The 9,347-nt window shown below is 43.7% G+C and overlaps 2 protein-coding genes across 3 annotated transcripts in view; both read right to left on the reverse strand.

The window, feature by feature from the left end:
- LOC109858956 (homeobox protein BarH-like 2) overlaps window positions 1-5,969 on the reverse strand; it is a 12,964-nt gene extending 6,995 nt beyond the window's left edge. The window contains exons 1-4 of the mRNA XM_020436702.1: window positions 5,768-5,969; window positions 5,578-5,667; window positions 4,027-4,412; window positions 3,067-3,301 (exon numbers count right to left, since the gene is read on the reverse strand). Of these exons, the coding sequence (XP_020292291.1) occupies window positions 3,067-3,301; window positions 4,027-4,374 (583 nt within the window). The 5' untranslated portion in view covers window positions 4,375-4,412; window positions 5,578-5,667; window positions 5,768-5,969. The remainder of the gene's footprint in view (window positions 1-3,066; window positions 3,302-4,026; window positions 4,413-5,577; window positions 5,668-5,767) is intronic.
- A 765-nt stretch (window positions 5,970-6,734) lies between these two features.
- The window catches only part of LOC109858950 (leucine-rich repeat neuronal protein 2-like), a 2,922-nt gene continuing 309 nt past the window's right edge, over window positions 6,735-9,347 (reverse strand). The window contains exons 2-6 of one of the 2 annotated variants that reach the window (XM_020436686.1): window positions 8,914-9,185; window positions 8,294-8,550; window positions 7,857-8,148; window positions 7,599-7,781; window positions 6,735-7,461 (exon numbers count right to left, since the gene is read on the reverse strand). In XM_020436686.1, the coding sequence (XP_020292275.1) occupies window positions 7,132-7,461; window positions 7,599-7,781; window positions 7,857-8,148; window positions 8,294-8,550; window positions 8,914-9,185 (1,334 nt within the window). In that variant the 3' untranslated portion in view covers window positions 6,735-7,131. The remainder of the gene's footprint in view (window positions 7,462-7,598; window positions 7,782-7,856; window positions 8,149-8,293; window positions 8,551-8,913; window positions 9,186-9,347) is intronic. The other variant, XM_020436687.1, reaches the window with a different exon arrangement.

Here is a 9,347-nt window from a genome sequence, read left to right on the forward strand (position 1 = left end):
AATTGACCTCGTTATACTTCAATTTAAATATTTAAAGTTAATTTTAAAGAATTTGTCAATAAGAATTTCATTTATTTTATTTTTTTCAGTAGTACATGAATGATCCGATTCACCCCGAAATTAGGGGCGAATCGGATATTTCTCACTTTTTAAGTTTTTGTATGTAAAATAAAAAGTTTCATGTTTGTTATTAATATTCTTAGTTTACACGCAAGCCAAATGTGTACTAATTATGAATTCATGTTAAAAATTACCAATATATGTATTCGACTGTTAGGTTTTGGTCATTAAACAAAAAGTGATCCGATTCGCCTCGGTCTACCCTACTTTTTGTTTAGGATTATATCAAATTAAACTGATACAATTATAATTGTTAAAGCGACTCATCGCACTTTGTGTCGTCGATGAAAATGCTTTTTTGTTATAAGAAAAAGAAGAAGAAGAAAAAAAAACAAAAGCTCCGAGTTAGGAGTTTTTATCTCAAAAACATTGTTTTATGTCAACCACTGTATCACACCTAACCGAGTACTTCTGATGCGACGTCTCATCTTTATGAGTTCTCGACGTTATTTTCGAGCGAGATCCGCTGTTGTTCTCTAGGTGATGAAATTCGAGTAAAAATTAGATTCGCGACACGTGGCACGCGCCACCACGGCCTACGATAGCCTTTAGTGGCGAACAATCGGGAATATAGGTCTGACCGAGCACTTAGCGGGTAATTGAGCAATTTTCTCCAAGACGGGTGTAAGCGGGGGAGTTGGAACGTGAGATAGCAAAAGAGAGACATAGAGAGAGAGAGAGAGAGAGAGAGAGGCACCCCCGAAGGAGGGAACAAATTTCTCCTGGGTTCCTTACATAGCTCGCTCGAATCTAAAGACGTCGAGGCGGTCTCGTCTTCTATGTGCCTCCCACCTTCCTCTCATTCTCCCCTCGATACCTCCTTCTCGGTTGCTGCCAAGGAGACGTCTATGTAACTCGGTTAGCCCTTCCTACCTTCCTTTCGAACGAAGCCATCTTGTACGAAGACGAACAACTTAAAACAAAATACTGGCATGTAGAATTGCGAATGCTACGGACCTAACTATTTAAGTAACTTAAAATGCGCATTTGATTCCGCGAACATCAAGATAATCCCGCCGAGGTAAAATTTTATTCCGTGTGCATATCTGCTGCCTGTACAATAAAACACAAATCTGTAATATGTAAGCGAGATAGAACGATGGAAGAAGCAATCGTTTGAAAAAAAAAATCACCACGTACCGCTAATTACCGCAATAATATATTATTATTGCGGTAAACAATTTTTTTCTCTATACAGTCCACACTTGTATTTCGAGATCGCGGAAAAATCTCAAGTAAGAATTGCAAAATAATATTATTTTGCTCGGCTGTGTGCGAGCTTCGCGTGTGCGTCGGGGACGCTGAGCGCGTTTCAACGTGCAGCGCGGTATATATTACAAGCTCGTTTGTTCTTACTTCGATGGAGTCTCTTGTACGCATTTGTGTACAACGTAACATGTGCGACGTCCTCGCGCGCGGAGCAATTGCGGTAACGTTGCAACAACGGAATGTGTAACTATTACTCAACAAACGGGTGTATATATACGCCTGAACCGAGCGGCAAATACCGTTAATGATTATAGTTCCTCGCAACGTAACCACGGTTACGGTCTGGTTAGTTAAGCCGAACTTGCCTAATTTATTGTCAGCGGTATTTTGGTTGCATTATACAGATATCGCCCATTAGCGTGACAACGGGGAAGTATTTAACGACAACCGACGTTATAACGCGCTGTCCCGCGCGCGCGTCTCTCGCATCGCGCTCGTCGGGACCAGATTAACCGATAACTATAGCCCCGGGGTTAATCCCGTCGACAGCTGATGCGTCGTGTCTCCCTCCCCCCCCCCCCCCGTATCGACACGATCATTTTGCAGTTTGTTTAAAATATATTTATATATATCAAATCGGCACGCGGACCAACAACGCCACGCGGACCAACAACGCCACGCGGAGCGCGGTGTACGGATATATTTTGCCCGTAAGGATTTCTCTATTTTTTTTTGGGGGGGCGGGAGGGGGTTTTCTATCGCGAGACAGTAGTAGGACACACTGCTAGTGTCATGAATTATCGCTCATATTTAGAGCACACTGTCATTAATCCGAGTTAATTAACTCTGCGGTGCGGGAATACTGCTCGCAGCTGTTTATCCGGTTTATCGAAAAGTCGATACGCGCGTATTTCATTTAGCGATGATTAAATTACGCGTTGCTTGTCGAAGAGGCTGGCTGATGCTCGCAATGTGAATTTCCGTGGAGGTAACGATATGTAGCGCGTGCATGCACACACATTTTCATCGGCGCGCGACGCGTCCAAATTTTAAGCATTACCATTAACATGTAATAATGCTGTAACCTTCGTTACAGCAGCGGAACCCGGGTTCCCAAATTCATTTCCCCATTTCGCTCGTGAGATCGCGCCCGTAACGTCGCGCGACAGTTGAGCGATGTATTTATTTTATAGCTTATGCGTCGCATTATAAACACATTTTATTACATTGAACATTTTTCGCCAATTTATATTATTTTCGCTTTATTCTCGTCGTTTTTAATGTGACAATTTTTTTTTCTTTTTTTTTTTTAATTTTATTTTAATATCCGGTTTCATCTCGCGCGACATTCGCATTTTCGATATCAGCAATCAGAAAAGCAACTACCCACCTATGTAATTACTTTTATATAATTATATATATTTACATTGTGTAGGAGAAGTATTTATACAATGTGATAAACAATTTTATTGTATTTGTGACAGATAATAATTTCCAAAATAAAATAACGCGAGTAAAAATAAAATGTGATAATTTTATTTTTAATAAATAATTTAGGACGAATTTTTGTAGAGACGTTCGCGTACGCCGCGTGTCACACGGAAGAGTAACATTTGCTCGCCCGCTTTATTGCCGCACGAGCGTTTTTTTTGTTACATAAACGTTCCGTGACGTTGAAGAAATTCGAATCGTGAGATTTCGTCGACGGAACTGTCGCGAAGAAAATAACGGACTCACCGGCGGGCGATGTCACGGCGATCGATTGTTGCCCCGAATTGGAGTTGCCACCGCTGCTCGTGTTGAGCTTCCTCAATTGCTTCTTGTGCTTCATCCGCCGATTCTGGAACCACGTTTTCACCTGAGTCTCGGACAAGTGTAACGCGGCCGCGAGTTCCACTCTCTCGGGCGTGCTCAGGTATCTCTGCACTTCGAACCTCGCTTCCAAACCCGCCAGTTGTTGGTCGCTGAACACCTGAAATTTTCAAAAAGACAAACTGTTCAGTCTTCTGCCAGTAATCAGCTGCTGCTCGCGATTCTCCGTTGTTTTCATTATGAAAGTAGTATCTCGCGCAAAAGAGATTTTTTAAACGAAATTTGGCAAATTTGTCCGAAAATCTTGTGACATTCGCGAATCCGAAGATCAAACACGTACGATGCAATTATCGCGCATAATTTTTATTTTAGTATGTAATGTTTATAATAAATACACTTCAAGAATATGCTTGCGCGCGATGAAAGAAAGGTGTCTGTAAGATATAAGGAGCATAAGAGAGGAAATAAGGCTCGCGGTTGATGCGGTCAAACATTTAAATCAATTCAAAAAATCAAATTCAAAAATCGGTTTATCTCAGTTTCACGAGACTGCGCACAATAAAATACACGTTACTTAATTTTTTAAATTAGGATAGAAAATTGTCACATGTACTCTGCGTGGCGCTCGCTATAACAGTTAGTCAGCCAATGAAATCAATGGAGAACGCGCGAGAGCAAGTGGAGAGGGCGTTGAAAGATGGTCTTTCATTGTTACTAAATAATCGCGTGCGATTTCATCGCGAGCTGTGAAACGAATCTCGGATCGAGCGGATCTCGTTTGCAAATTTTTTGTTAAATATCTGATTCCGAGTAAGGAGGTGGAGAGAATTAAATTTTCTTCAACAAAAGAATTTTGCGATTATGTGAGAAAGGTGAGAAACTCACGGTTCGAGCCTTCCGCCGTCGACAGTGCTTTAAGGCCGCCAGTTCGCTAACCCCCGGTACCACACCGACCCCCATTCCGGCGCTACTGAAAAGCGGGCCCAAGAAGAAGGCCGCCGCGGCAGGCGGCGCCGTGGGATAGCCCGGAAGCAGACTTGCGAATTGCTGATACTGATGATGCTGCCCGTGTCCGGAGGTCGACGTCAGGTGCTGATGATGCAACGGATGATGGTGGGAATGTGGGGTGACGGTGCCGCGGCTGAGGATATCCTCGATAAGGAACGACGTCCTGCTGGCGGAAGTTCCGTTCTGACCTGGCTGCGCTTGTTGCTGCTGGCAGGTGGACTGCATCTTCTTTCCCTATCGTTTGGACCCGCGACTCGTTGCGACTACGACATAAGCGTTGCGTGGATTGTTTCACATTCTTATACCCCGGCGTTATAAACTTTTCGGCTACGCCAAAGCGACGATGCGAAATTCTGTTACGAAGCGACGCGCGCTTTTCTTTTTTTTTTTTTTTTTAGATCAAACTTTCATCAACTTGCACCACCTCGGAGTAGAAGCTTTTTCTATTTCTCTCTCTTTTCTCTCGGAGCGCTTTAAAAATACAGCATCATTTTATCTCGTCTTTCTTCTTCTGTGTATGTGTCTTTCCTTTTGAGAAATAACAACGTAATCTCCAACGAAATCCTTTGGTCGAAGACGAGAGAAAGAAAGAGAGAGAGAGAGCACAGCCTTTTCGTTCAACAAAAGATACGGACAAACGGAACAAGGTGTATCACTACTTTCGGAAAAAAACGCATAAGCCACTTTTCTTCCTTCCGTCGCGCGTAGGTAATAAGTAGCGCAAGATCCCACGTCTGAAAAGTCTCGGTGTCTGCTGGGCTTAGACTAATTAGGACGACGCTTATCTCGCGAACAGAAGGAGGAGGAGGAGAAGGATCCTCCGTGTGAAATTTAATTTCGATCGCCACCGATCTTAACGAATCGATGCGAATCGCGAGAAACGTCGACTTCGACTGTCGATCAACCGTTATTCACCGACGTGTTAAGGGAGTATCGGTGCGCGCGATGCGACACAGGAGGCACAATTCAACCCCTGCGCACGATCACCACCGCCAACCCCTCTCGGCCGGCACTTACCACTGCTAACCCCTCGAGAGGAAGGGGCTGAAGCCCGAACCGATGACGGCCGTTCGAAAACAGGCTGGAACATCCGTATTGGTTCGTACGCTTGCGTCGCATCCCGATTGGTCTGGCAGAAGTTCTGGGGCGTGACCGGACCGACCGTTGCCATGGTCGCTCGCCGCGGGTATTCATGAACACGGGTGTCCATGTACGGAGGATCACGGCGGAAGGTGTGGGAGGAGGGTCCGGGATCCTTCCGCATTTGCGATTCTCTCCATTCTGTCGCACTCTTACACGCAGGATAATAATGGTGCAAGTACATGTATATATATATATGTATGTATATATATATATATATATGTATATGTATATATATATATATATGTAAGAGTACGTATCGAAAAGCCTCACTTGTGCGACCCTTACTTGATATGGCCATCCGTTGTACGATCGCGGTGCCGGTCGGTTGCGAGTATTCCGCTTTGAAAAAACAGCGTCGGCTCGTCGCCGTCATCTCTTTATCGCGTACCGCGGAAAAGTAACAGTTTCAATTAAAGTTTTTAATCAGACGAGATAGAGAGTGTGTTATACATATACGGGGGTGTATTACACGTACAGTGATACGCGCACGGTTGATAAAATGACGACGCTTCGACCCCGGGTCAAATCTGATCATCCCGTGCGTCTCGTGCGCCGCTCCCGTATCGTCAAACACAGTCAAGTTCTCCCCGCATGGTCGATATCGCCGCTTCGCGCTGCTTTCGTCCGTATCGGTATTGAATCTTCGAGGGGAAGGGAGGACGAGCAGAAACGCCGGATTAAATTACTTATCGGATCATGTATACGCGCGGCGGCGCGCTTTCCAAATGGCAGTACACGCGCGTGCGGCGCGACCTGGGTCGCCGTCCATTTCTATCTGCAAACGATATAAACAAAAAAGAAAAGGGTACACAAGTAGCAAATACATGTAGCAAAAACGCGATGTGAAACTCAATGCTCGAAACGCAAAGTTTGTTAGATTATTTTTGAACGATAATACGTGAATTTAGTTTTTTTTTTTTTTATGTCAAAGGGACATACTCTGCAAACGTTTTCAAGAAAAAAAAAAAAAGAACGTTTTACTGATCGAGTAGTGATAGTGTATTTCGGTCTTTCGTTAATCTTCTTTCTCGACCGGCTTTTCGATCTCCGCCGGCCGATATATGATTAGGGTCGAGGGACCGACGCGTGCCGACATTTAGACGGGGTTGCTTCTGCGATTATTGAGTAAATTAACGTCGCGGTAATTGCGTTACCGGGCGCGTGTCCATCCATGCGTTTGGTGTGTCCGCTTGCGCGTCGTCGCTCGACATCGCTTGGCACGTCGCGTCACCTCTCGCCCTCACCTCTCGTTCACCCTCGACGCATTTACGACGAGGCAGGGCCGCCGCCGCATTCTGCGCCTTCTGCTCGTTGTAAAGCCGAAAATCCAACGTCGATTTCGAAACGCGCGTTTTTTTCGCGCGACATTCGAGTCCTCCCGGTGATCCTTCAGGAACTCGTTGGGAAGCGGGAGAGAGCGGGAAACGGAAATCGCGTCCAATTTCTACAAATACTTTATTACCGTGAGATGACTTGCATGGCACGAGGCGTTTACAGACTGATACCGACTATGTATGTACAGTTATAGTTTTGTCCGTCTATAAGGTCGCTGAAAAACTAATTCAATAAAATACAACAAAGAAGAAAATCGCTTCACATTTGAAAACGTCGCTAGACTAGATATAAGTTGGCGCGTTGGTTCGCATTATGAATTCTGTCGCAACAATTAGCGCGCTGTATACTCAATATACAGTACTGTGAGAGAGATACTGTGTCTTACTTTTTCTTGGAATAGCAAGCATTAAAAAAAAAAAAAAAAAAAAAATAGCATACAAATATACAACATTTAAAAAAAAACTATGTACTAAAAAAAGTATATTTAAAGTATATTAAGTATATTTAAAAATCGTCGTCGTTAGACGCGCGTTTGTAAAAGGCACGGGAAAAGCTCGCGGGACCTTGCGAACCGCAGAAGAAGAAACCGCGTCGCCATAAGACGAAGATCGCCAGACAAACCGGAATTGCGAGCAGTATACCAATCAGCACTCCTATAAGTATCGCGGCGTCCTTTTCCGGTTGCGCACCGTACAAATCCAAACACCGCAGATGCCGTTTAGCCAGAGATGTGAGCTTCTTTCCTGCGTGTTCCGGCGGCGCGGAACAGGTAAGCTCGTTGATCGCATCAGGTCCCATTAGTTTCTCTCCGAATTGCGGCAATACATGATCGATCTACAAGAAGAAATTAGCACAAATATTCTCTCTCTCTCTCTCTCTCTCTCTCTCTCTCTCTCTCTCTCTCTTCGTTAACTAAGCGATAGCGGTGAGCATCCTCACTATATTATAGAGTTTACTGGTTCAGAACTTACGAGATATTGGTTATTGCAATCGCAACTCCAATTATTGTGCGTCAGATGCAATTCCTCGAGCTTGTCCCATCTGCCGACGAGTAACATCGGTAAATATTGGAGTGAGTTGGATGTTAGATCCAGTTTCTTCAGCGGAGGCCACAGTGCGCCCGTGACCTGTGACGTTGCAAAAACGACTTGAAACTAAAAAATTACTCGCGTACCAACACGGTAAATCACCAAATGTGAAACTATATATTACAGTCTCACTAGACATACCTTCAACGACATCGCGTAATCGTCTATTTTTACCAGTTTCTCGCAATGATGCATGTAAAGATTCTCCAGGCCGATCAACGCGGACAAACCGCCATTGCCGATCTCCGTCAAATTCGCCATGTAGCACAAACTGAGTTCCTTCAGCAACGTCAAGTTCGGAAAACCGTTCGTGTGATCGATAACGCGTATTGGATTGAAATCTAAACGGAGATACTCCAACTCTTTGGCATCCTCCAGCGAGGTCGGCACGGTTGTGAATTTATTGTTCGCCAAGTTCAATCTCTTCAAGTATCTAGACAAAAAACGATCGAATCTCTCTTGAGAAATGCAGTGTTTCGAGTGTTATGCAATGTGCATGCGAGAAACAAAAAGTCGAGAGAAGCTCTATATGACGGCAAGACAATGATGGTTTCGCTCGCCTTTCGAAATTTTCTTACTTGGCGTTGTGAAATTGAAGACTCAGGTTTTTCAAATCGCAATAACTGATATCCAAGTCCTCCAGATACGACAAACTGCTGATCGCTATGGACGTGCGATAATCGAACACGTTGAAAGGATTTCCGGAAATATTCAGCACCTCGAGGCTTGGAAGATGTTCGAATATACTCGGATGTAACCAGTGGAGTAAATTACCGGCCAGGCTCAAAGTTTTCAAGTTTGACAAGGGCTCGTACGCATTCGGTGAGAACTTGCCCTAAAACGCGGAAATTTGTATGATTTCATTCAAAAACTCCGCCGAGCATGGCGAATAAATGAAATTTTCTTATTATTGAAATTTTTTATTCATCGCTTTTTTGCGTTTGCGACTGTTGACGAATAAAACAATAACGTCGCTATATATTTTTGTTGAAGTAAAATCAAAAGAACTCTCGTTACTGAATAATCAAAATGTTCGAAAATTACTATAAAATCGTGCGTGTGTTCCAACGCATCTTAAAGTTTCTTCCTCGGTCGATGAATCCCAATTAGAGAAAGTTAACGTTCGGTTTCTTGGTGAGATTTTGTGTGTCATTGTGACAATCGCTTACTGTTCTCCGCGACTTGTGTTTTTTCTTACCTCGAAAATATGCGGCGAGAGATATTCCGATTTGAGCTGATTGTGACTCAGATCAAGTTCGGTGAGATTAACGAGCTCTTTGAACGCTTGATTGTCGATTCTCGATATCTGATTCATTCGCAGAATCAGTTTCTCCACAATTATCTTCGGAAAAGGTGTGACGTGTACCAAGCGATTATGTTCGAATGAAATTTCCGTGACCGTCACATTCGACCACTCACTCTCCTCGAAGTGATTCTCCAAGCTCCGATTGCTGCAGTCGATGTAGCCATCTACAAGTACGTTGTTTATTTATTGATTTATCTTTGATGTAAATAATTGTATCAATTTGCATTTGTTTTTTTTTTTTTTTTTTTTTCAAAAGACGGCATACTAGTAATTCTCCTTTCTCAAATTGACACGCCACCGCCATTTCTCTGAATTAATTTATTAAA

The sequence above is a fragment of the Pseudomyrmex gracilis genome, unplaced genomic scaffold (genome assembly GCF_002006095.1).
Source record: "Pseudomyrmex gracilis isolate BER0280 unplaced genomic scaffold, ASM200609v1 scaffold_231, whole genome shotgun sequence".
NCBI lineage: Eukaryota > Metazoa > Arthropoda > Insecta > Hymenoptera > Formicidae > Pseudomyrmex > Pseudomyrmex gracilis.